The following is a 27,701-nucleotide window of genomic DNA, read 5'->3' as shown; positions in this document are numbered from 1 at the left end:
TAAAAAGTGCAAATGAAAATTAATTTCAAGAAATAAAAAAATTAAATCCACTGGCCCCGATCTGATCCTTTTGCATTATTATTGTTTTGACGTTAGACTACTTCTGAACTGACCTGCAGTACATGGATCCATGATCTGGCCAAGCAAATTCCGTTTCCACTAGAGTCACCTCGTAGAAGTTACGTGAAAACTTTAGTGAAAAAATAGGCACCACATAAGCTTTCCACGTAACTTCAATGATTCATGGCAGAACGTTTATTTATGCCTTCTTTAATAAAAGAAGGGCTTTTTATTCTTTTTACATTATTTCAATATTGATACCAATTACAGGAATCTTTTTTTCCCGAATTGTTGATATTTTGCAAAATTGTTGGAAAATATATCCTTATCTGGTGTGTACAGTCGAAAACAAGTTTATTACAGCCAATTAATATTATTTCAACCCAAAGTTTATTTTAAACTTTTTCGAAAAAGGGCACATTCATAAACCACGTGAGCCGGGACCGTGGTGTAGGGGTAAGCGTGATTGCCTCTCACCCAGTCGGCCTGGGTTCGATCCCAGAAGGTCCCGGTGGCAAATTTTGAGACGAGATTTGTCTGATCACGCCTTCCGTCGGATGGGGAAGTAAATGTTGGCCCCGGTCTAACCTAGAGGTTAGGTCGACAGCTCAGTCCAGGTGTAGGAGTCGTCTCCCTGGGTCCTGCCTCGGTGGAGTCGCTGGTAGGCAGTTGGACTCACAATCCAAAGATCGTCAGTTCGAATTCCGGGGTGGATGGAAGCTTAGGTGTAAAAAGAGGTTTGCAATTGCCTCAACAATCAAGCCTTCGGACATCAAGTTTCGAGTAGGAATCCCGTAATCGGGAACGCCAAGGCAATGCTGTAGAGCGAATAATTTGATTTTGATTTGATTTCATAAACCACGTGGAAATTTAGGAGCCCTCCCCCTTCGGGACAATTGCTTATACCAATAAAATTATCTTTGTTTAGATCGTGGAAAATCACTAACCCTTTGCTCTCCTTATTGTCCAAGTGTTTTGTAGATGGCCCCAACGAATTAAAAAAAAACAAATTTCAATTATAAAAATTGCCTTTCAATATTTGGTTTCAAAATTATTTTTTTGCTCTTCGATACATTCTCGCATATTGAGTTTGGGAATTTCTTTTATGTTCTATGAACTGAAAAGCTGCTCACTTTTGCAGTTTTAAAACAGTTTCAACGACTTGAGTTTATTCACTTTTTACTTCGCCGCCCAGTAGAGCTCGAGTTCCTCGCTTACCGTTGAAGTCTTTTCCTTAAATCACTGTAGTGTGTCGCAAAACACTCACTGCACTGCACTGTTGTTCTTCGATGACATTCGGCTCGTGGCTGCAGGCCGGGACAAGTGCAATTTGACCATTTAAAATTCAGCAAACAGGCACAAGTCACGTCCTACATTCGGAGCCCTAATCTCTCTCTTTTTTTAAAGATCACTCTTTTGATTTATCACAATTATTTAGTTTTAAGGTGTTACTCGCGGTTAATTTTGTGTTAATTTGATATGGTTTTAATTGTGGAATGAGAATCAATTAGTAATTTTTAGTACTTTTGTTCGTGTTACGATCGATAATATCCTTCAAGAAACGCTAAAACAGCACCATGTGGAAAGGCAAAACAACAGTTAGGTTAATTCGTTTTCCTTTTTTCCAGGTAATTCGAGAGATGCGCAACTTCTCATGCAAAAAATGTTAAGAAACCCCGGCGCACAGCGAACCGTAAAGGCAGGCAGCTTGTTTTTTTTGGCGTCGGACAGCACCTTTTCGATGAAATGGTGCTCTTCCAAGGAGGACCGGCCCGGCAACCGCAAAAACCAGAATTAGTCCCGAGAACCGAGAAGACAGGTATTTTCGGGGCCTCCGTTTTCAAGGACCGCTGCTGGACTGGAAAATGACTCTCGCAAAATGGCTTGCACATCTTGCACATGTTGCCGTGTGTTGAGGAGATCGAGCGTGATGCAAGCTGCACATTTTACGATCGTCCAAAAAGTGCATGCCACAATTTCGGTGGGGGTTATAATTCGGAAGAGTGGCTTCGGGGGTTCTACCGGCGAGATGCGCACGAGAGTGGTAAGAAGAAAACCGGCAAACTTCCTGTCTCTGGGGCTTCGGCAGCTGGTGCTGCCAGGTTGGCTTTGCCAGTACTAATTAATCTCTCCAAAACGGCCCTACAATGGCCCCTACAGAAGCCACTCGAAAGCCACAACAACATGAAATGGGTGTAAGATGATATAATCTGCCGAGGGGCGCACCATTTTGGCAATGTTGCTTATTTTTTTTTGGCTGGGGGGAAATTATCATCGTTGCCCGGTGGTTTGCCAAAAACGTCGAGTCAGATCAGGCTAACCGTAATCACCATGTGCCATCGAGCGTTACGACCTGTCACGCTACAGAGTGTGCGAGGCAAAGTTGGTTGCACCTCCGAATCGAAGCTAGTTTTAGGTTTTGCCGAAAATGGTAAAAAATGCATTTTCGAATTCAGTTGGTTCACGAATAAATCTGATTCACCACACAAACAGACGTAAATCTCTCCTAAAAACCTTCAATCAGCAATTTAACGGCCAAACTGAATGGTCGGAAACTCACCACGGAAAATTTGTATTCACCACAGCTCATTTAAATGGCTCTTAAATGAAATGATAGTTGGTTTTTTGAAAAGAATTACATCTGCATGTCTGTGAATTCACCTTTAGGACGATGTGCCTAGTTCCACCGTTTCTGCTTGTCATTTCCATACATGGTGCTGTTTTGGATTTTTAAAAGTTTTATTCACAGATACTAATCTAAGCGAATGTTAATTGTTAATTTAGTCTAACGATATACAATGGGACTTGACTGTTCAACAGGGGGCTCCGAATGTTTTTCTTATTTATTTTTTTGTTTTTGTAAACCATTGCACTGATACCCTTGACTAGAGGTTTGGTAGTGAAGATTTTCACTAGACCGAAATATCAAATCAAATTATTGAATTGAACGAACAATTTCTACTTCGCGGCTGCGCGAAACAAGCTAACAAGCAATTACGCCAGATAATCGTGGCATTAGAAACGAATTGAACACTTGGAGTGCGCTTCGTTTTGGTGAATTTTCCGTGGATCTTCAGCCCAATTTGCCTTGAAATTAAATACAATTAGGAAGTATAAGCTTGCGGGAGCCGATCGGAGGAACGAGCACGTGCTGAAACTGTACCACAGACAAGCAGACACGTCTGTTTGTCTGTGACAAATTGGTGCCGTTATGCGTTCGTAGCCCATCTCCGAACAAATGATTCATCCGTCTACAGGGAAATGTCCAATAGGATTGATTTATGAAGAAATGTGCGGTTTCCGGGCAGCGATGGTCTCTTTGAAAGTTTGCCGAACTTGCCGCGCGTCGTGTGGTTGAGGTTATGTAAATTAGTTCTGGTTCTGGGCCGAGCGGCGCGGCGCGATTGACCAAAAGGAAAGTCTGTTAAAGTCGCCCTAGTAGAATGGATCCCATTCTTCGCCGTGAACGAAACCGCGACTACAAAACGCAACTCATCGTTACTGAAGATAATTAGGTGCCTGTTGCAGGATGCAATTACATCTCGCGCCACGTTACCACGTGTTTGCTGCACTTGCCACCAACGGTGGCAGTGCAACTTTGTATCCACCACACTCTGGCCGATCATTTCGTGTTCGGCAAATCAAGATCACGTAGTACAACGCCGTGTTCAATTGGTTGCAGCATGATGAATCATTACGTGGCAAAGCTTTGTAGAATTGCAGACTGTGCAGTTTCCAACGGGTTGCCACGGTCTTAAATTCCAATCTATATACAACAAAGGGCCACCCCGGGTCCAGCTACTGCCGACCGAAGGAACTTCAGGAAGAACTTTTCAGAATCGCTACGGGGCCCGGCCACGGCCGCAGAAAAAGAGACTGGTAATAGGATTCCGTTAGCTGGAATTTTTACGATCACAACACACAGTCGAGACGAAGTCTCTCGACAGTCTCCAGTGTTTTCCTTCCATTTGTTTATTTAATTCACTCCTCTCTCCAGCGTCTTCCGTAAGACTCGACCCGTCTATATTTTCATCTTCGCTTCCTGCTAAATAATTTTCGTTTCGTTTAGCAGAACTTGCTGACTGTATAATCTGTTTCTATCACCATCATCGGTGCTGCGGTGCGGACGGCTTACGGCGGGTCTTCTCCTCCTCCAACCCTCTGTGGAGCACCACAACACACAATTCAATATGATGAAGTGTATCGTTTTTATTATGGACAGGCCTTCGCTCGCGGCACTAACGGTGAAAAAATTGACTAATTAGCGGGTCTTCCAGCTCTCTTTCTCTCGTAGAACGCGCGCAAATCCCGGTTCCAGGAATGAAGACGATCGTATTGGCAGGGAACGCGCGTGTGGGTGTGTACGAGCGCGCGCTTTGTTTTCCAAACACTCATCGATCGATCCCAAAGGGGTCACCGCAAGTGACAGCTGACTCAGCAGAGCCCCGGCCGTAAACAAAGCCCCAGCCGCGGTGTCATGTCACGCCTGCTTATGCCAAGTGTGCCAAGTCTTGTGATCTTTGGTAAATATGATCCCAAGTGTGGTGCTTGGAAGCTCGTTAACCGCGTCTTCAGCTGTGTGTAAAGTTATGGTAATAATTGGGCTCGCTGCACGGAATACATTAGGATCAGTCTCTTTCACCCCGGCATGCAAACGCCACGATCAAGGTTCTCGGACTGCAGCTTGCAACGTTCAATCTGTTGGCCACGGGGCGCGCTGCGAATTTGGTTCGGCCCTAGCCTACTTTTAACCCATTTCGCAGAAGTCAAATCGGTTTCCGTGAATCCGCTTTGGCGCGCTCCTTCTCGGTCATCCGAAAGAGGGCGGATTAAGGCGAAACTATTACGCGTCTCATTTGAGCACGGCAAATTAACCCCCCCGAGCAACGCGGGGCCAACGGTTCTTCGCGCGATTGACCCCGCTGCCTTTTTCGGGCAGCACAGCCCTCGTGAGTTATTAGTCGTGCCGCGGGGGTTGATAACGATGCCCCTTCTTCGGTTGAGCTTAGGAAGTGGGTTAGGGTGTCCGCGATTTAGTCGTTTAGTCTCGTGAGGGTCAGTTTGTTACGGGTCATGCACATGCGGCAGCGATTTACAGCAAGGAAGCTACAGGGCGCTCGTGAAGAGCTCTTGTAGGGTTCTTGGTATAAATGCTGCTCGGGAGGTTAGTCGAATAGCGCCATCCAGTTGCCACAGCTCCATCCGGATCAGGAACATGATCGGTTTAGAGCTACACAGGTAGAGGTGGAGAGCAACTTTCAACAGATTTGCGGATAGAACAATGAATGAGCGATGGTTATCGAGTTTGAGTTATATACATTATGGTTGCACTCATTCCGTCCTCACAATTCGTTTGAGGTTGTTCTTCAACGCTCAACCTGGGCAACTCAAAGCCGATTAGTGATGCCTCCGATGAACCTAAGCTAGATTAGTGAATGCTGTAACGAGAAGGAGTTCGCTTGCACTTACACACACCCTTGGGGGACGAAAATCGACCCCCAAATACATACCACTGCCGTCGTTCATCGACGATCCGGACATGCTGGACATGCCCGAAGGGCACTGTGAGTTGGACGCTTGCTGCTGTTGGGACATGTGGGACATTTCGGACTGATGCATCTGTGGTGGCGGCGCAAGCGATGTGACGGTGTGCGGCGGCTGTGGTCCTAGCCCGTGGTGCAACGTCGAGTGGTGTCCGTCCATCGTGACCGGTTGCAGCGTGATGAGCGAAGCCGGCGGAAGCTGGTGGGCCACGTGTGCCGCCGGTTTACCGTACGAAGGGTGCATCACCAGGTTGTTGTTTTCGTTGAGATGGTGTCCGCTGATGACCGGGTAGCTCATGCTGTAGCTAGTCGATGTCGCCGTGTACGGGCTGCTCATGCCCACCGTGTTGAGCAGATGTTGCTGCTGCTGCTGCTGCTGCTCCGCCGTCTGCTGATGTTGCTGATTGCTTGGTAACATTTTGGACGCGGCTTGTTATAAATAGTTGCTCTTAGATGCTAGGTGCGTAGTACTCTAAATATTTGGTTGAGTTGACAGCCTGAAGCTTGCTTCGTGAAGATGATTGCAGTTTACGATTGCGGTGCGCTTAACTCTATCCTTAATGCGTATATATTGCTCGATGGAGGAGTATCGTTACGAAGGGGGTCCTTAAGATTAGAGTTGAATATCTGAAACAGAGAAGAGAAATCATTCGTTAGTGGGCAGTCCAGAAAGTCGAGCCTCCGCAGAGTCCAAAGATAACTGTAAAACAGGCTTCGCCGATGAGATTACGACCAAACCAGGCCAAAGTCAGGAATTCGTTCAATGCTTACAGGGTCACGTTCTCGTTGAGCTCTCGCCATACAGACGCACCCAAATCTGCATACAGACAGACAGTGCGTCCATTCGAGAAGGAGATCACGCCGAGTCATAAAGAGTAAAGTGATTTATTTCTCGCGCGGGTTGTGCCCCTTCAGGAACGTCGGCCAGCGAACGGACGTCAAGATTGGTCATTGCACTTTTTCGATTATATCATCAACGTCAATGTTACTCTCGCTCGGTCGGTCCGCCGGAGAAGAATTGATGCATTGTTGCCGTGCCTTGCACCTTGAAACGTGGTGGGCCGGCACGGACAAGAACAAGAAACAAAAAGCTCCAAAGGAAACGAACTCTTCGGTGCATTACAATTTCCTCAATTAGCCGTCAGCATCCGCCATCGGCGGGCGCAGATGTAGTTTATGGGTTTCTCGGGCTGCACCCAGCAATGATTTACTCCAAGTTATTAAATTTATACTGCTTGTTCTCGCGGTGCGTTGATAATTGCTTTACGACTTTGGCGTTGACTTCGCGTCAGTTCAATGGGTGTACACCACTCCTCTCCAAAGTGCATTTCTCCGCACAGGTCCCGTTGCACAGATCTTGAAAACTGTGACAAAGGTGAACGAACTGCTGCTACGAGTGTCTGTGTGGTGCCTGCGCGATCGCAATTATACTTCTTACCCCCAGGAATAATGTCACACAGAGAGAACGAAGAAGTGGTTCGCGACCCAACCCAGCTTTGGCCCAGCGAGAAACCAGTTCGACCGGGTTTGTGTCACGCCTATTATGTAACGCGTTCGACTGAAGTGGACCGTTCAATAAACCGGAAGAGGAACGGCTCTGCGGAGCGGAGAGTAGCGCTGCTTTGTCTGGACCTTTGGAAACGTCAACTCTCGTAGAGCGAGAATAGCACATAAAAAGCCCGGCGCTGAATGGGCGCTCTCTGCTCGGGCGTGCGCGCATATTTAATTCAGCTGATCAAGCGCGAAATCGGAGATGATAAACACACAGTGGAGAGCACAATATATCACCCGAGCTCTTGTGAGAACGCGATGAATAACGACGCTTGTTTCCGTGAGCTGGCACTCGAGCAGCGGATTCCAGGGATATAAATCTCAAAGTACCAACAAACAGTTATGGGTCGCGGCGGAACCTCGCTGAACAGACCGGCGCGATCTACTCTATTAGCTGGCAATATTATGATTTTTCATCGTTATGAATAGCTGCGGTAATTGCGCTACACGTCTTCTCCGTGAGACCATCACGGGGAAGCGATCTTTGCGCAGCGTTCCTAAAGGGCCGCTTTGACAGTTGACGTTTGCGCGCGTCATCCGCAGCCAGGCAAGTTTCCCGCGCGCAGCATTCTTCCCGATCTTTGACAAATATGATCCCATTTAGCTACATTTCTGCCGACGACGTATCTTGTCCGTCCGATCACCGAAATGGGCCCGCGCCGCCACACAAAGAAGTCAACCGCGCAATTACTGCTGAATATTACTGCCTCATTACGGTCGCGAGTGCGTCTTTGCAGGAAAAAGGAAGACAATTTACGATCCGTCCGGGGCTCAATGTCAACGTTTCTCTCGAAGCATTTCGACAGGAAAGTGCATAGACCGCACAGAACTCCCACACCGAGCTCGTCTACGCCGACGATCATGCTGGTATTCCTCCTATTCATCCCCCAAGATTGAACCTAACCTTAACTGTTAAATTTCATTACGGCAGGCTCGACTCTACGGCGGAGGAGGAACGGAAGAAGAGCAGAGTACAACGATTCAGCTAATGGATAAGTGCCTCGCTTTTTATTGGCTGTATGGCCGTGTGCCTTGATCCACGTCGTTCCACACCCGGGAGGGCCTCACGAGCGCCCGGCAGGGTTCATGTAGTTCGGTGAGTTAATCATCCGGATCATCACTCCCATTTACCCTATTTTACTATTATTATTTCCATTTAAATTTGCGCTCTTACGCTCGCACGTTTTGTAGACCCAGACGCGCTGCTGCTGGATCGGGAACAGTTTAACAATTAAATTTATTTGACTTTTATGATAGTTGGTGCTGGAGCACGGGAAAATGAGGCTCTTTACCGTGAGGGAAACTTTGTAAACAAATTGGAAGAACAAATTAAAGCCCAGCTACGCAGGTAGCCCCCACAACACCGTGGGTTGTAGGAAGTAGACAACTCAGACAAAGCGGTATGATAATTTTGCTGTTTATATGAAAATTCCCATCACCATTAGAGTGTCACCCGGCGCGCGGGAGAATCTGTGTGGCCGCGGGGGCCATTAGCATGAATACCATTACGGCACTCCGCAGTCAACGCAATTCAATGTCAGGGTAAAGAAGTGGCCCGTCAGCACCACCGGCTGCATGACTGTCAAAAGTTCATTAGCCCTAGCGGCTGACAATGGTCGCCCGTAATTGATCGAAGCCTCTCGCGTCTCTCCGTACAACTTCTCTGGAGGAAGGATGATGACGGGAACTTCAGGAACCGCGCGCGCGACGGGATGCGTGGTGCCAATCGTGAGATCATGACGTGTCTACGATGTGTGTCGAGGGCTCTACGAGATTGATATTTCACGATACGACGAGCAAGGGACCGTTAGATGAACCCACGAGGGTAGTAAAGTTAATCCAGCATTAATTTAATTACAATTTTAAGTACGCGCCGCGTAACATGGGATTTGCAATTTTCCAGCGCCCATTACGAGGCGCTCACGGGAACGGCCAAAGGTGTAAGTGCTGCTGAGAGTGCTTTACTGGCCGGTTCTGATACCATCGTCGGTCGGGAATCAATGATTTGACCCACTACTCATACGAGCATCTTGGAAGCGGATGCTGGGCGAGAGTATATAAAGCCATAAAGCTCGCTCGATCCCACGTGAAGTTTAATTCTAATTTTCCAACAAATGGTTTTACGAGAAGCTCGTAAAACGAGCGGGCGCGTAGGTCGAGCCAAGGGGTTTCGATCGTTAATTACGTCGTAATTGGCGCTAGTGTCAATTATTTCGCACTGGTCGTAAGCATTAGTGCTGGTCGTAGGTATTCGATAAGAACTTCTTGCGAGTTATTGACAACCGTTAACGCAAATTCCGCGATTTCCATTTTGCGTCACAGTGGATTTGCTTTGTAACACTCAAGATAGAGAAATTGGTAGTAAAATAAGTAAACTCTTGTCACAGTGTACTGACGTAAACAAAGAGCCGTCACGTTCGCAGACCTTCCCTGCAGAAAAGTTAGCTCAATATCAGACATTCAGCTCGAAAAAACTGAGCGATATCGGATGCAGAGCAACTTTGATACAACAATCCACTGTCCGATCTCTCTCGTTTGGGTGTACACCTTTGGTGGTGGCGCGATGATTTGGCTGTTTACATTTCTTCCAAGATTCAGCTTTCATCCGGAGTTTGTTTTGTTACCGGCTTGACGCTGACGCTGGATGATGTCTCTATAGCTGTAAATTTTGACTCGTAAGCAAATTAACGAGAAAAGCCCAACCAAACCGGCGATAAACCGACATTCTGGCACAGCGAAAAAACGGTATGCGACGAAGCGGATTGTTTATGTCGGTAATTATCGCTGGGCTTGTTAGCGCTCGGTGCCTTCTTGCCGGCTCGGTGTAATCTGATTCGTGTGTGGGCGACGTGGAAGGCCTTTTTTCGCTGTTCTTGCAGTCCCCCGTGCACTCCAGACTGTCTGGGAATGAACTGTTCATGTGTACCACCAAAAGCAGTGGTAGAACTATGAACTTCGTGCATCATCTTTGAATTTCTGAGCTGTTTTGACAGTCTGCAAGTTTTGGATACCTTAGATCAGACTTGAATCTTTCTAGTTTAGTCACAGAGTTGCTTCAAAACAGAAGTAGAAAATTAACCTGAAAATTATACTTTTATGCATAACCCCGGTTTTCCGTGTGAATCATGACAGTTCAATGCCATTTGTAATTGAGGTGACGTAAAATATCAACCGTTAACTGTCAAATCAAGTACGATGCTACACCCAAATCAAACTGGGTGGATCAAGGTCACTGTTGAGCCTCTGTTATTCTACCCTCGCTAAACCGTTCATGTCAGATTGATAATAGCTGATAAACGATGCCACAAATACCAACAGCTTGTAAAACAAAACAGACACCTCTAAGTTGCCATCGCTTTGTCTGCGGTAATAGCTAATGAATATTGTAATTAAATCACGGCACTCTCAAGTGCCAACAACGGGCGCGCTGTAGAAAATAGACTCTTTCTCCCGTTGTCTTCATAATTTCACCTTGATTCTATTGTTTCTTTGACACCACCCCGCCCGCGTCTTATTATCCAACGGGGGGCGTTGATGATCTTTTAACACTTTGGTGTCGGGGCGTTTCGTTGTTGTTGAAGATTTGTGCAAACAACGAGCGCGGCACACGCGCTACACAATGGCGCCGGGCACGCGTCGACTTTCTCAACGGTTGTCGACTCGTCGTAATTCAGCTAAAACGCTTGATGATAGGAATTTCACCTAACTGTATCAACCAGAACGGATTAGAACGCGCGGTCGCCGCTTTTGTACCTTGCGCTTCGCGCAATTATGTGCGGATAATGACTGGAGTTGTTCGCGTAATGGGCTCGATTGATCTTCATTATCCGAAGGCGCCCAGGTCAAGTCCGTTGAAGAACCAGTTTGGCCAGGAAACCATAACTGTCAACTTCGATCAAGTGTAATGCGATGGAAGGTACCACCCAAAAAAGGTCACAACGGGTCACCCGATACTACGGGGTTTTCCGGGTCGTACCCTTATGTTATCTGGACCGAAAAGTTATCAAATTACCGATTGGATCAATATCGGCGATGTTCAACATACCTTTTTTTGTTGCTGGACGGTATCGGTTCGAAAGAATAATCTTGATGTAGATTGTGTTTGCAGATCTCTGTTGCTCAGTCTTAGATTAAGTGGGTACTGGATAGTATTACAAGAAAAATCTGAAAGGAGAAGAAGAAAACAAGTCGTTTAGTACATCAGTTTACTCCAAATGGATTTATCAAACATAATAAGTAAAAATCTGCCACTCTGAAGCCTCCCCCAACTCTCGATGAATGCCAACTCCACGCATAGGCCGGGACAAGTGCAATATTAGCTTCAAATGTCAAAATGTTGCCCCTGTCCGTACCGATGCGTAGATTGATTATTTTTAGCAGGGAGTCCTCCAAGCTTTCACACACTTTTAACCCACTTAAACCGGTTTCCCGCGCGGAATCCGCACTAATAAATTCAAAATATTCGTTTCCGGTCTGGCTTCCGCGCGACTCACTTTCCAATGAAGAACAAATTTACAACCCCGGCGAGTCATCGAAAGAAAACAAAAAACCCGTTCGAACCATCTGTTATCGCGAGCGCAGGGAAGTGTTTAACGACTTTAAGTTATTTGACGAGTTTGCTTATTTTTTTGGCGGCTGATTTCGGGAGACTAATTTTCGTAGCGGGAGATTCATCCGTTTGGTTTGGTTGTTTTTGCGAGGCATCGGAAATCGTTTCCGGTCGGTGTGACAAGCAGGGAAGGGAGAAGATTGTGACCGAAGTCATTACCAATTTGTTGTAAAACGGGAAATTTGAACCGAACAGTTTTTAACAGTCAATTTGAACGAACGGAAATTCACCACTGTACATTTCCTTACAATTGACCTCGAGATCTGCATTCCGACAAGGCGGGCGCCGTTGGTGATCAATTGCAAGGTCAGCCTCCAATTTCACTATTGGCTGACTCTGAAGTGATTTCAAAGTCTTGATCAACTTGAAATTTCAAACTGCATCAAGTTTCGTAATATCTGTCAACAGTTTTTCGCGCAAAACCGGCCATCAAACGTATTGTCTTCAGAAATGGCGGGAACCACCTAATCGACCGGCAGGACCGGTTCTGGATCACTCAAATCACTGCTCAGTGCTTGTCCACACCGTGCGATCACTGCACACCGCAAACAAACCCTATTATTTGGACCCCGTCCTGAAACCTGTTATTTCGGTACATAACCGAAACCAGCACGTCTCTTATTGCCAGAATGAAACAGGCCTTTTCTGCACTTTGTCTTAAACTTGTAGGGTGGAAAAGAGTGGCGGCGGGACTGTATTTTTAAGGTTGCACCAGCCCTCTGAGAAGCGAAAAAAGGTAGCCCCCGAGCTGAGGGTCGGGCTTTGGGAAACATAATACTTTACAACGGCTTGAATCTCCACCGCAACAGGTTCCGCAGGGACGAAACTCGATACGTGCTGGACATTGTTGACGGCGGCGGGAACTCAAGTCTCGGACCAGTTGTTCAAGTTCAACCGGCACGCAATCTTTCTCGTGTGATCGATGTTGACCTTCATCTTAAACATCGCCGCGCGCTACCTGAAGAAGGGTCTTTTTTGGGGCGGTGGTGCGTGTATTTGCTCAAAACGACGCGAAGGCGCTTGAGGATCTGCTTGAGAACCCTTGAGAAACGTTTGGACGATGCTCGGTACCGGATATGAACATTAACTTGTTGTGCGGGTTCTTTCTTTGGCCTCTCTTCGAGAGCCGGTCTGGATTGGGGATCGTGCGATGGAAATTTAGTGTTTACAACTTTCCCATAACCTCATTGTTTCGTTTACTTAATTTGTATAATTTGAAGTTTTGGAGCTACCTACGATCGCCAAATTTTTCTCCCGAAAAATCAATTTCAGAACCACGCTTTGCGTGGGGATCGTGACGTTCCACTCGGTACACCCCGCCGCGTCAAACCACTAATCAAAAAGATACTGTTAAGTATAACGGCATAATATCGAGTGCTGCCCGCGAATGAGAGAAAAAGAGTGTGCCAAGTGACGAACGATCGCTGCGCGATCTCCGAAAGGTGTCCGCGATGTCAGGTCGTTTGTTTACCCTCGCTCACGCTCTCTCCCGGTGGAGGAATCCGTTTCGGGGATTACCTTCATCCGATCGCCTTATATCGAACGTGCAATCAAAAAAAAAACAGTAATTAAATGACCCATGGAGGGGGACTTATCTCGCGCGTTGACGAACGGACGGACAGCTGAAAGGCGAAACTGGGAAGACGTCCAAGGTAGCGATCGCTGAACAGGTCACCTTTTCCGTGCTTGACAGCCTGAACCAGCGGAGGCTCACTGTAGCACAAGCCAATATTGGTCAGAGCTGGTCACCTCGTTGAGAACGAGGAATTTCTCCGCGCACCCGATAAGTGCTTTCGCCCGGTGGTTTTGTCACGTTTTTTAACGGTTTCGAGCTGGCCCCTCTCGCGATCACCCACCACCACTCACCCTGGTCAGCTGAGACGTGCAGAGAGAGTGATAGCGATCACAGCCAGTTGCGGTTGTCTGTCTGTCCGCGTTCGTCTGCCTGACATTTTGGGGCATAACGGGATGCAGCATCACGACTCGTGACCGCGCGCGCCCGCTCTCCCGCAGAGACCAACGACCAAAAGCGGAAGATGAAGTGTGTCAGCAGCAGAAGCCGAACTCGTGTGTGCAACATTGTGTGTACGAGCGGGGCTAATGAGCCGGTGTGCGAGCACAATCGGTACCTAATTAGGCGAGATGAACGGGGGTTGACCTCACTTGTCCGAGGGGTACTCCAATGATATTTCGTTAGGTCGAACTTGCGCTGTAAACCACCATAAGAAATGGTAGAGTTCACTTTGCAAATGCTTCGCCGACAGTGATGCCAAATTGACGGAAAATCTACGAACATGGTTTCCAGATTTTTGGAAATCGATATAAACTTATTGTTTGAGACATTTTTTAATCTGTAGTTCCAAAGTTTAGCAAAAAGTATTTGACGGAATTGTTCGGTTTTGATCTGGCTAGTTTCGTTAGACATTTTAACATCTGCACAACACTCCAACAAGCCGTTCGAACCAATGAACCCATTGTAATTGCCAGTACCGTTTTTTCCCCAAGCCCACCCTCCGGGTTCAGAACGGCGCGATCGACAACCTGTCCACAGCCCAGCTATTCATAACGTCCCGCAAACAAATCATAAATAACTTCGTCCAGCGAAGTCCGTCGTGCAGATGAGAGCTGGAAAGGTCTCCCCACGCGAGAGAGCTTGTGCGCAGCTGTGTTCAGCCCATTGAATTTGACCGTGTCGTGTCTTACTTGTCGCGCTGCTCTGGCCCCCTAGCGGGGCCTATTCAAATCTCGCCGAGAGCTGTGCTTTCCAGAGCATCGACGTCAACGATTGTGTTATTGTGTACGGGTTGACCCCTCGAGCTCCCGCTCGCTCCCTCCGCTGTCGACATACATTTGCCGGGCTTTGACTCTGGCGCGAGTTTGGAAGCAATAAATAATTTATTTCCCAAGTTCCACCGGGCCTTTTCGTTGCGCTATTGAACTTGAATTTGTCGAACTTGAAACAATTCAAACGACTCTCTCTCTCTCTGCATACTTCCTAACGGATCTCTCCGGTTCTCGCTCTGTGCGCCACAGAACAACTCCACCGCGCTAACTGTAAATATGTAAATGAACCGTCGAATGTGTACTCCGGTGCTCCGGATTTGTTCCACCTCCTACGTTGACACCTTCGATAGCGTAAGCTACGCTACTCAATGGTCGTAAGAAGGTTGTTCAACTCTCGGTGAGATGACCACAGTCTCTCCGCTGCGCGGAAGCTGCTCGAGTCGTTCAGTTTTATTCATACCTACTTAGTCAGTTATTTATTTTTATTTATGGATATGATAATGTGCACTTTTGCCCCCTCGCGTCGATTCTTCAGGTTGTTGTTTTTTTGGCACCCATCGTCGTGATTCAGACCGATAAATTTCAATAACGGACTTTCCCGCTTTAATTGTTTACTTTGTTAGTCCCGCTCTCCCTCCGTGTGGCATTGTTTCTTTACCGCATTTGAGCCGTTTAGCATGTACACGTGAACTGGCTGCGGCAGCGGTAAATTTGGGCCCCGCGATTGACCCGGTAGGATCGTTGAACTTCCAGTAGGCGCTTCTCGATGGCTAATTACAACGCCCAGTGGGAACCTGCCCGAATAGCGAGAAGCTGCTTTATTGATTCTAACACGCTGATTGCGCATATTCCACCGCAGGGTATCCCGATCATCAATCACGTCTGGTGGATTTTTGGTCCGGCGCAGGTTCCAGCGCGGACGGTAGCACCATTTGTCTTCGTCGGATGGCTAGGTGATTTTTTGGAATTTATCTCCTTTTTAAGCCTGTGGTGATCGTTGCGTTGATTGTTACCGTATCAATGGTTACTTTGTTGTTGAATTTACTTCTACAGCAGATTCAGATACTGAGAGGAAAGCGACCTCAAATTCTAAAAAAAAACTAACCTAATCCACCTATGTGGTTGATGCCTTCCTCTTTTTTTACCAAAAATGGGTAATATGAGTGGTTTGGACACACATTTCAGCTTTTTTTAGTTCCAGAAAAAAACAGATATAACTTATGTGGTAATAACTCGAGACAGGGTTGCCAGATCTTCAATGTTTTGGACTCATTGGAAAGGCCTCTCAATTGCCAAACCAACGATGGGTCAGATGATGGATCCGGACATAGTTTACATACATTTAGGTGAGATCCGGCTTCAAAAAAGTACATAAATATCACTTAAGTGGTCATAACTCGAGACAGGGTTGCCAGATCTTCTATGTTTTGGACTCATTGGAAAGGCCTTTCAATTACCTAACCAACGATGGGTCGGATGATGGATCCGGACATAGTTTACATACATTTAGGTGAGATCCGGCTTCAAAAAAGTACATAAATATCACTTAGGTGGTCATAACTCGAGACAGGATTGCTAGATCTTCAATGTTTTGGACTCATTGGAAAGGCCTCTCAATTACCTAACCAACGATGGGTCGGATGATGGATCCGTACATAGTTTACATACATTTAAATGATATCCGGCTTTAAAAAAGTACATAAATATCACTTAAGTGGTCATAACTCGAGACAGGGTTGCCAGATCTTCAATGTTTTGAACTCATTGGAAAGGCCTCTCAATTGCCTAACCAACGATGGGTCGGATGATGGATTCGGACATAGTTTACGTACATTTAAGTGAGATCTGGTAGTCCGGGTACTTAGCCGAATGGTTAAGCGATCTGCCTTTCAAGCAGACGATCAGGGATCGAATCCCGCCCGGTCACCTCGCCACCGATTTTTCGGTGGTAACCAGAACCCCCTGCTCCCTCTGGGAGCAACAGATACACGGTAATTAATTACCACACACACACACACACACACTCATGCCACTCCCCCCACTACAACAACTAGCGGTGGGTGAGTGGGGAATGGACGGGAAGATGACCAACCAACCACACCACAACGCGTGAAGGAAGGAAGGAAGACTCTTCCAACAAGACCCACAGGAGATCATCAACATCCATCAAGACGAAGAACAATAGATCTCGGATCTATAAATAGACGCACGGCTCCGTGATGGCAAGGCCGATTGAGCCAGTTAGGGTATAGGTTAAGATAGAGGACAAAGAATAAAAAAAAAAAAGTGAGATCTGGCTTCAAAAAAGTACATAAATATCACTTAAGTGGTCATAACTCGAGACAGGGTTGCCAGATCTTCAATGTTTTGGACTCGTTGGAAAGGCCTCTCAATTGTCTAACCAACGATGGGTCGGATGATGGATCCGGACATAGTTTACATACATTTAGGTGAGATCCGGCTTTAAAAAAGTACATAAATATCACTTAGGTGGTCATAACTCGAGACAGGGTTGCCAGATCTTCAATGTTTTGGACTCATTGGAAAGGCTTCTCAATTGCCTAACCAACGATGGGTCGGATGATGGATCCGGACATAGTTTACGTACATTTAAGTGAGATCCGGATATTTGCGAAAACACGTTTTTATACATAACTTTTGAACTACTTATCGAAACTTCAAACAATTCAAAAGCGATGTATGGGACCTTAAACCAAGTCGAATGCAACTGGTTCGATCAAAATCGGTTCAGCCAGTGCTGAGAAAACTCAGTGAGAATTTTGGTCACATACATACATACACACACATACACACACACATACACACACACATACACACACACATACACACACACATACACACACACAGACATTTGTTCAGTTTTCGATTCTGAGTCGATATGTATACATGAAGGTGGGTCTAGGAGCTTTTAATAAAAAGTTCATTTTCAGAGCAGGATTATAGCCTTGCCTCAGTGAGGAAGGCAAAAATCTTGCTTGAAGGATCTCTTCCTCGACGGTCCCTTGAATTCTATTTGCTTTAAACATCTATTCCGGTTGTCAATAATGTCACTTTCTCATGGCTTGCATGGACATTTTTCTATGAGAAACGAAGCTTTGAAGGGTGTTTGACATTTCTTTGTTTTTGTTTGCTGGACGTTGTCACGATTCTCTCTCAAAGCTGGTTAGCAAGAAAAAACAAATTTCAATCGAGTCTTCATTTTGCATCGTTTTGTAAACTGATGCTTCTCTTCGTCGACGGTCCCTTGGATATTGACAACCAGAGAGTCAACTGTAACACCATCTGAGTTCAACGCTACTCACTCATCTAGTTGCGGTGGCTGAAACTGTAAAGGTGCGGTACTGATAAGTCAAAGATCACTCGATCGATTTCCGCGGCTGGCTTACTTTTCTTTTTAGCGTAAACTTTTTCTAGAACAAACCAGAGAGTAAAATGGACTCCGTTTTGTGCTTGAGAGCTTTTTCCGCACCTTCGGGTTTAGAATCTTTCAAGAAAATCCTAAAAGCGAAACCTTACCACGAAATTAAAATCAAATCAAGCATTTCGACTCGAAACAGTGCCTAGTCAATGTCAAGCAAACGAAAATCATACAATCAACGACCCACTTAAATCATATTTGAAAAGGTGCCGAATTGAAATTCAATAACAGTTTTGTCCTTCGACGAACAATAGAAGCCGATTGAATGGAATCATCATCAGACATGTTTAGGCAATCGGCCAGGCCTTCAATATGTACTTCTCGGCAAATCGAATTGTTATGTCAGTAATTGGAAGTTTTGGCAAAGGTGTTTTCTCATTTCCGACAAATCACTTTAGACCCACTGTTTACGCAACAATATCCATGAAATAAATAAATAAAGAAATTTGGAAGACGGAAAGTGTTGATGCTCCACTTTTTTTTAAGGGGATAAGGTAAAATCTCCACGGAAACCTCAAATACGTTTCGCTTGGAGTTGGACGGTTTAGCGACATCCAAAATTTCGCTCTATTGAAAACTTACTACATAGAAAAAAATCAATTCCCGTAATCGTGAATTAAGTTCACGAATTTGAGATCCACGAAGGAATTTATTCATGAGTATGGTGCATTTGCACCATAAACGTGAATATATTCCTTCGTGGTTCTCATAATCGTGAACTGACTTCACGGTTTCGAGAATTGTTTTTTTTTTTCTGTGTACGGAATTATTGGAACTACAGCTGACTCTGAATGACAGTGGTCGTTGATTTGGAAGCGTCTGTTACCAGCTCCTCGTACGATTTCGAAAGCGTCCCAAGTTGATCATCACAACTACACAAACTACAACACACAGTGTGGCGTGTTTAATTATACTTAATATGTCATTGAAATAAATTGACTGATATATTTTTCCGTTTCCTTCGTCGCCGTCACCACTTCTTGAAGACACACACATGTCGCGATTTCGGAGCTTCGGTTGTCGGCCAAACCAGAAATGCCCCAGCATGGCGCTTTGTTGTCAAAAACGAAAAAGCCGCCAGTTGCCCTTGAAGCCTTCCCTCCATCTATTTATTAGCGACGCGACACACGTTGCGTGCGTGCGCGCGTCCGGAATATGGCGGCATGCTTTCACAAGTCGCACATTGGAATCACAGACAACCAGAAGTTGATCGCCAACTGTCAAACGCGTGTAAATGGGCAGTGGTGAATTCGAAATTGATGTGGTGAGTTCTCAAATTGTGGTCTGTGGTCTAACTGACATGAAACACCATGTCCCAAAGTTGGCGATTTCAGTCGCTTGACAGAACTCGGACAAACTAAACTTTTTGACTCAACCTTTTCTGTCGAAACTGCGTTCGGACATTTCGCCCCCGGGGCCAACCCGAAATTTGCCCAATCGGCCGTCATCACCATTAGGCAGCAGACGCGCTCGCAAATTGGACGACCGTCGATGGACCCCTCTCTTGGGTGAAGTTCATGGTATAATTTCGGGAGGACCGGCCGGGTCTGCCTGCCTGCGCACAGGTCCCTGTAATTTGCCATTTGATACGCCCAGCGCGCGGAGGAGAAACTGCAGGGACGCGAAAAGAGAGGGAAACACGAGTCAAACAAAAAAAAAAGAGTGCTTGAGCGCCCCCCGGTTGTCAAAAATTAGGTCCATCAGTCGCGCGGCGAATGACAGAATCCGACGCGGCGCAGCTCACAGTTGCGTGTCAAGTAGCAATTTGCCGCTTCACTGGGCGTTTTGACTAGGCAGAGAGGGATGCTTCCAGCAGTAGGTTGGCCGGAATCGAACACAAGACGAACCCATGCAGAGATATTCAAATTTGGATTTGAATAATTGTTTTTGGAACTCTTCTCTGGGACATCTGTGTTATGGAGCTGTGGTGAATTTGAATGTGCCGTGGTGAGTTTCTGATCATTCAAATTGACCGTTAGATTGTGATTGATGGTTTTCGAAAGAGACTTTCGTCCATTTGTCTGTGCTGTTTTCAACTCAACTCTAATAAACTAACTAGTCTACAAATCGGCCAGATGTAAAAGCATTCAAATACTAGTTTCATGCAGAAGTCTGAGCAACTGCGCAAGTAGTTTCCCCCCTTATTGAACTCCAACTCGACAAACATCAAGTTCTGTATTACGGAGCGATACAAATCAAACAAGCCGATATCGCTTGACCGACACATGCAAGTATGAACAGCTGGTCCAAAGCGCTCAAAGCAGTGTATCAACGGCATAACCCAAGTTATACATAGCATTGCTACACATGATATCAATTTATTTATCATCCCACTTTATAATTCCTTCTTGCCCGGCCAACCGCCCTGCCTGCCGCGGCCAAAGTCGTGAAAAGAACTCTTTGTGCCGGAGGAATTAGAATTGAATGGAGTTCCACCGGGCTCGTGCGCGGGCCCCGGGGCGTTAACTCTAATAGCAGAGTAGAAAGAATAAATATTTGATGAATGTTCACTGGGAGGTGCGCGCAAGCAAACCAGAGACAGACCTCGGGGAATCTTTGGGTACACCCGCCGCAGGCCAGATAGTGACATTATCGACGTAATCTGGAATGTGCGACGCGCGGCTCTGGAGAAGCTCGTAGGCGGTGTCAATCTGAGCAGCGAGATTCCTTCTTTAGCGAATCCGTTAGGTTAGACAAGCTTGGTGTTCAATAGATATCTGCTGAATCGGCCTTCTAGCTCCAACTCATTAGTAGCCTCGTAGTTCAGCTTCAAACAACAACCACGGAGAGTGACTTAAACTCGTTGACGTGCGCTGGTGTTGGTGCTCTTCCAGTCATCAACGTTACAGACCAAGTCTGAACGTCGGGGTTTCACGGTTCAGAAAACACCATCATTTATAATGTTATTTCTTCTATATCTTTTTCCCCTCACCACACACCACGACTTGGCCCCGTATATCCGTAGTTCCACACCCCGTCTGAATTCCATGACGCGAGCTGACTGTTCCGCGCGTCCTCTTCACATTTCCCTCCTGACCATTGTATATACTAGGCGTCATTAGAACGACAACAGTCGAGATCGCTGGCCGGTGGACGGTTCGTTGTCCGCTAGGCGTTTTCCGCCCGGAGATCGACCTCGAAAAAATATAAAAAGTGCCCCAAGCTAGAGAGAACACTATTGTTTGGCCAGCCAAGCAAACGCGACAGGATGAAGATCAACAAGTGTCGTGCTGGCGTGTTCTGGTAGCAAGACAGTGCATCGGAAATTACTGCTGGCCTTCAACGGGGGTGACTGGCGTAACCGCCCTGGTCTCAGGTGTCGGGGGTCTTCCGCAAACCACGTGGATTGTCATGGGTCTCTTTGGAATGCTAGTTTTGCACCTAGAACTCTTCCAGCTCGGAATTAGCGCTGATAACTAATGGATTACGTTTTATGACAAAGCCAAACAATCGGTCATTTGAAAATTAATCATCGAGTACAACTATTTTTATCAGAAGATTCACAAAAGTAAGTTCAGCTGGTCACAAACACCACTTTTCAGGAACCTGAACGACGCACGTTCTCCCAAAACTTTGCGAGAAAGAGTCAGTCTGCAACAAAAAATCCCCAGCCCAATAAAAACATTTGAAAGCTAAACGTTCGGAGGAACAATCGAAAAACAAAAAAAAACAGTTCTAAAGCTATAGCTCGCTTGTTTTAGTGGGTGCTTTTTGTCGGGAACGCGCGCTACATCATTACTTGATCGCGCCAGCACAGGCAAACAGACGTCAACCGTCGAATCAATTTGAATAGACTAACCACACGCGTTTGACAGTTACATTTTACGCATTAAGTTGCAAGCAGCTGTCAAACGCGTGCTGTGGTGAGTTCATAGTAGTCGTGGTGAGTTTCCAATAATTCAAAATGACCGTTAGAAAGCTGATTTATGGATTGCGAAAAAGTTTTAAGTCTTCTTGTCTATGTTTTGGTAGAGCTAGCGCGTCATTTACGGGAGCGTTAATTTCAAAGTTACTTTAGTGAATCAAACTGAATTCAAAAAACGCTGCCTTTACCCTAAATTAGTGAGCGCGACGAAAGAAGCCGGTTGTATTGGTGAGCTAAGTTTGTTCTGCTTCTCGGATGCACATTCCTTGAACGATTCACTTGAAAATTCCTCCGGTATCCGATGCAGTTGGAATGCACTTTTTAAAAGTTTAAACAGAAAAAGTCCTATTTCATTGACTTACCTTTCATAAAGCGTATCTCGATTGCTCCTCGGGTTTGCAGCTTGTGCGTGAAACGCTTAATTTCTTCACAGTAATTGATAATGGGAGGGTTCCTTCTTGCATCGGGGTTTGGTTTCTTCCACCAGCACTTCTCACTCGCTTAATTTCCCAAAATAGGAAAATTGGCTTTCGATTATATCGGAATTGAGGCGCGGTAATTGTTTCTGCTTAAGAGCGATGAAATGCGTGTTTTTTGTATTATCGTTTTGGGGTGTTTTAAAATTAAATTGTTTGCCTTTTAAAGTGTGTGTGTTTATGTGCACTGAGTACAGCTAATGAAATGCCTGTTGCTAATTTTTCGTTTAAATTTTTGGACGGATTGCTGTGCGTTATGTTGCATGTGCGGTTGAAGTTACTTCTAAGCTTATTTAGTACGGATTAAATGATTTATCAGCATTCGGTTGAAATCACACAGTGTAGTTCTTGAAATAAATATAAACGTTCCTAGCCTAATGTCCACTGTTCCTAGTACGGGTTGGTTACACCACAGCTTCAGCTGGTTCTCTTCGAGACGTGTTTACTAGATCTTTGGTATGCAGCAGAGTTCTTGTGTGTGAGTTTTCTTGCACTTTTAGTTTCTTCTCCAGTAGTCGCTCCCCGCACACTCTTCAGGGTCCGGATGATAAAAAGTTAGTGAACCGAGTCCAAGATAATCGTTGCCTCTCCACACAAACACACACCGGTGTTCGGCTCTTCAACGCGAGAGAGTCTCGCGGACTTGGCCAGCAGAACTCGAAACTTCTTTTGTGCTCCGTCGTTCCCCACGCAACAACGGTCACCACCACGAATTGCCTGTTTTCCAACAGCTCGACGACGTTGTGTTATGTTCCTGTTTCTCTCGGTTTTGTGTGGCTGTTTTTTGCCGCTGGTTTTTTTTTTCCTTGCATTTACCGCGCCGTTTCGGTTCGACAATTTTTCACTTAAACATCGGAGCACAGAGTCGGAGTTCTGTCTCGGTTGTAGCGCGCACGCGGATTACACTGAACTACTGAACGCACACTCCTCGGCACAGAGCTTGAACTAGCTGTTGCGATCGTACACCATTGCACTACTAACACCATGTGAGGAGGAGGTCCCAGGAGCGATCTTCTTTGCCAATCTCTTCACCTTGATTGCTTTTGCGCCAAACACAGAGATCCTTCTTCTTGCAAGCGCTGTTCTGTGGATGTTCTTGGCTGCTGCTGCTGCTCCTGCGAAAGGCGTCCAGCTTCGACAACTGCGCGCGCACTAATGAGGTAGCTTTAGCCGAACGGGGAACGAAAACTGCTCTACAGAGACCCCTGGAGCCCGAGCGGAGCTGTTGATTCTTTGTGTGTGCTTCACACACTCTCTCTCTGGCCATCTCTCGCTCTCGCGCCCTTCCAGCAGCATGGCGTTGTCCTGTGTACCCGTGCGTGAGAGAGAGCAGGAGGGAAGAGGAGTACGCACACCCTCGTCGTCGGAGCATAGCTATCGTTGTGTGTCGTAGATGTCTCTTTGGGACCGGTGTGTTGAGTTATGCTGTGCTTGATGTTTGGACGGAATTAAGGCGTCTTGGGCGAACCGTTTTTTTTAATGTGTTGGTGCGGTGGACAACCGGATCGAGCGCGGGATAAAAGAGTAATCCACTTGAAATATTAGATACTTAAGAAAATGTTTTCAACATATTTATTTGATTTTCATCAAAATTTATTTAGTTTCTTTTGTTTTACTTTGGAGACAACAAGATGGTAATAAATGTATTGATATTATGCATATTTTTGACATTCTCATAACTGCAATAATGCATAATACTGCATTTTTATTATAATGTATCAAAACTTTACACTTTAAAAACTTTGTTTCTACCTATGATGATTTCACTTCGAAAACTTGTACACATCAAATCCATACATTTCCGATTCATTCATCATGATAATTTATTAGAAGGAGATTTTTCCTTTCCACACCATTTGAAACAGATCGACTGTTGGAGCTGGAAAGCAAATAAAAAAAGTCCAGAATGGTCACTTTAGCTTATAGTGGTTTTGCTAAGAATCGAAGAAATAATGAGAAATTTTTTGCAAACTTGCTTTATTTTTTAATGTTATTGCTAAGAAAAGAGAAAACTTTCAATGTTTCCATAAATTCAGTTTTTAATGAAATGGGTCAAACAAACTTATATTTATGAAGAAATCACAGCATAATAAATTGTAAAGAATTATTGCTAAAAATCGAAATTCTCATTCGCATAATTGAGTGTTAGTGCTAGTAATTTTTCGCGATTACACGGAAGCCGCGTAATCCGTGAAATTTGCGCTTGGCCGTGAAATTTGGTAAATACCACGATATGCCGTGAAATTCGAAATAATTATGTTTCAAATTGCTCCTTAGTGCACTTAAAACATTTCCAATTCAAACAATCCACAAGACTTTTAACAGGCATCATTTTTGAAGATATTATTTGATACAATGTTTTACGAAAAGTTCCACCGAAATAAGCAGAGCAGTTCTCTACGGAATCGGTCTTTTTTCTTTAATTTTAATTTTTGTATTTTTTAATCCGGCTGAAACTTTTTTGGTGCCTTCGGTATGCCCAAAGAAGCCATTTTGCATCATTAGTTTGTCCATATAATTTTCCATACAAATTTGGCAGCTGTCCATACAAAAATGATATGTGAAAATTCAAAAATCTGTATCTTTTGAAGGAATTTTTTGATCGATTTGGTGTCTTCGGCAAAGTTGTAGGTATGGATACGGACTACACTGAAAAAAAAATGATACACGGTAAAAAAAATTTGGTGATTTTTTATTTAACTTTTTGTCACTAAAACTTGATTTGCAAAAAAACACTATTTTTAATTTTTTTTATTTTTTGATATGTTTTAGAGGACATAAAATGCCAACTTTTCAGAAATTTCCAGGATGGGCAAAAAATCTTTGACCGAGTTATGATTTTTTGAATCAATACAGATTTTTTCAAAAAATCGAAATATTGGTTGCAAAAAATTTTCAACTTCATTTTTCGATGTAAAATTGAATTTGCAATCAAAAAGTACTTTAGTGAATTTTTGATAAAGTTCACCGTTTTCAAGTTATAACCATTTTTAGGTAACTTTTTTGAAAATAGTCGCTGTTTTTCATTTTTAAAAATTAGTGCCCATGTTTGCCCACCTTTGAAAAAAATATTTTTGAAAAGCTGAGAAAATTCTCTATATTTTGCTTTATTGGACTTTGTTGATACGACCCATAGTTGCTGAGATATTGCCATGCAAAGGTTAAAAAACAGGAAAATTGATGTTTTCTAAGTTTCACTTAAAAAACCCACCATATTCTAATGTCGATATCTCAGCAACTATACGTCCGATTTACAATGTTAAAACATGAAACATTCGTGAAATTTTCCGATCTTTTCGAAAAAAATATTTTCAAAAATTTAAAATCAAGACTAACATTTCAAACGAGCCAAACATTTAATATTACGGCCATTTGAAATGTTAGTCTTGATTTTACATTTTTGAAAATATTTTTTTCGAAGAGATCGGAAAATTTCACGAATGTTTCATGTTTTAACATTGTAAATCGGACCTATAGTTGCTGAGATATCGACATTAGAAAATGGTGGGTTTTTTGGGTGAGAATTAGAAAACATCAATTTTCCTGTTTTTTAACCTTTGCATGGCAATATCTCAGCAACTATGGGTCGTATCAACAAAGTCCAATAAAGCAAAATATAGGGAATTTTCTCAGCTTTTCAAAAATATTTTTTTCAAAGGAGGGCAAACATGGGCACTAATTTTTAAAAATGAAAAACAGCGACTATTTTCAAAAAAGTTACCTAAAAATGGTTATAACTTGAAAACGGTGAACTTTATCAAAAATTCACTAAAGTACTTTTTGATTGCAAATTCAATTTTACATCGAAAAATGAAGTTGAAAATTTTTTGCGACCAATATTTCGATTTTTTGAAAAAATCTGTATTGATTCAAAAAATCATAACTCGGTCAAAGATTTTTTGCCCATCCTGGAAATTTCTGAAAAGTTGGCATTTTATGTCCTCTAAAACATATCAAAAAATAAAAAAAATTAAAAATAGTGTTTTTTTGCAAATCAAGTTTTAGTGACAAAAAGTTAAATAAAAAATCACCAAATTTTTTTTACCGTGTTTCATTTTTTTTCAGTGTAGTCCTTATCCATACCTACAACTTTGCCGAAGACACCAAATCGATCAAAAAATTCCTTCAAAAGATACAGATTTTTGAATTTTCACATATCATTTTTGTATGGACAGCTGCCAAATTTGTATGGAAAATTATATGGACAAACTAATGATGCAAAATGGCTTCTTTGGGCATACCGAAGGCACCAAAAAAGTTTCAGCCAGATTAAAAAATACAAAAAAAATCGAATGACCGAAATCTCAGAGAATTGCTCAGCATTGGTTTAACATGCCAGGGATAATACAATTTAATGTTTAAATCATGTTATGTAATTTTTTTATTACAAAAAATAAAGAAAAGAAAGAACGATATTGAAGATAACGCAGAAAGAAATCACAGAGTATTTTGAACAATTGTTTTTTTAAGAGCGAGCCACGAGCAAAGCATACCCATCTCGCATCGACCTCACCAATCTGCCTTACATTTTCAGGGGTTGTTTGTACATATAAAACTAGCATCTGGTCAAAATATACTTTTAGTGATTTTTTTTATTGTAAATTTTTGCTCGGAACACCCCTTTGATCCCATTTTCTGGTGATAATTTTATCATATTCGTGTTCCTGAGACAATTTCACAATAGAAACATGCAAAAAATGTATATTTTCATCCATTTCAGCCCTTTAAAAAATAAAAGTTAAAAAAATCTTCGATTCGCTTAGGATGTTATTAGTAAGTGGGTCTCGTGGCGCAGGGGTAGCGGCTTCGGCTGCCGATCCCGATGATGCTATGAGACGCGGGTTCGATTCCCGCCTTATCCACTGAGCTTCTATCGGATGGTGAAGTAAAACGTCGGTCCCGGTTTCTCCTGTCTCGTCAGAGGCGCTGGAGCAGAAATCCCACGTTAGAGGAAGGCCATGCCCCGGGGGGCGTAGTGCCAATAGTTTCGTTTTTCGTTATTAGTAAGTAAGGTATTTAATGATCATTTTGTTTGAAGTATATTTTATTGAAATAGATTTCTAAAATGTTAGTAGAAATAGGCTGGCTGAATCGTAATTTCTCCTGATGAAAATTTGGCAAAATTTCACAAAATTGAGCTCATAGTTTTTATTGTCATAAATATTTTGTGTCATGGGATTAAACTTTGTACTTTAAACAACTGCTAATTGTGTACAGCAAAGTCAGTACACAATTATTCTTATTTAACACATTTTGGCGTTAATTTCAGGCAGATTTTTGAGTACCGTGAAATTGCCGTGAAATACGAAGGTTTTGAAATTGGCTTGCCGCGTAATTTGATTTTTTTTGGCGTGAAAAATCACTAGCCCTATTG

At 44.1% G+C, this 27,701-nt stretch overlaps 1 protein-coding gene across 1 annotated transcript; it reads right to left on the bottom strand.

The window, feature by feature from the left end:
* Window positions 1-2,303: 2,303 nt before the first annotated feature.
* LOC120419234 (uncharacterized) lies at window positions 2,304-23,491 on the bottom strand. The gene is made up of 3 exons (XM_039581889.2): window positions 22,214-23,491; window positions 11,200-11,318; window positions 2,304-6,230 (listed from the first exon to the last, which is right to left on the bottom strand). The coding sequence occupies exon 3, from the start codon at window positions 6,019-6,021 to the stop codon at window positions 5,479-5,481; it is 543 nt and encodes a 180-aa protein (XP_039437823.1). The 5' UTR covers window positions 6,022-6,230; window positions 11,200-11,318; window positions 22,214-23,491; the 3' UTR covers window positions 2,304-5,478.
* Between the last annotated feature and the right edge of the window lie 4,210 nt (window positions 23,492-27,701).

The sequence above is a fragment of the Culex pipiens genome, chromosome 3 (genome assembly GCF_016801865.2).
Source record: "Culex pipiens pallens isolate TS chromosome 3, TS_CPP_V2, whole genome shotgun sequence".
NCBI lineage: Eukaryota > Metazoa > Arthropoda > Insecta > Diptera > Culicidae > Culex > Culex pipiens.
The sequence above is the reverse complement of the archived record's forward strand: the minus strand, read 5'-3'. Positions and strand labels throughout refer to the sequence as shown.

Excerpts from the sequence above, each read along its gene's own strand:
- LOC120419234 (XM_039581889.2), bottom strand. The coding sequence starts at position 6,021 with ATGTTACCAAGCAATCAGCAACATCAGCAGACGGCGGAGCAGCAGCAG.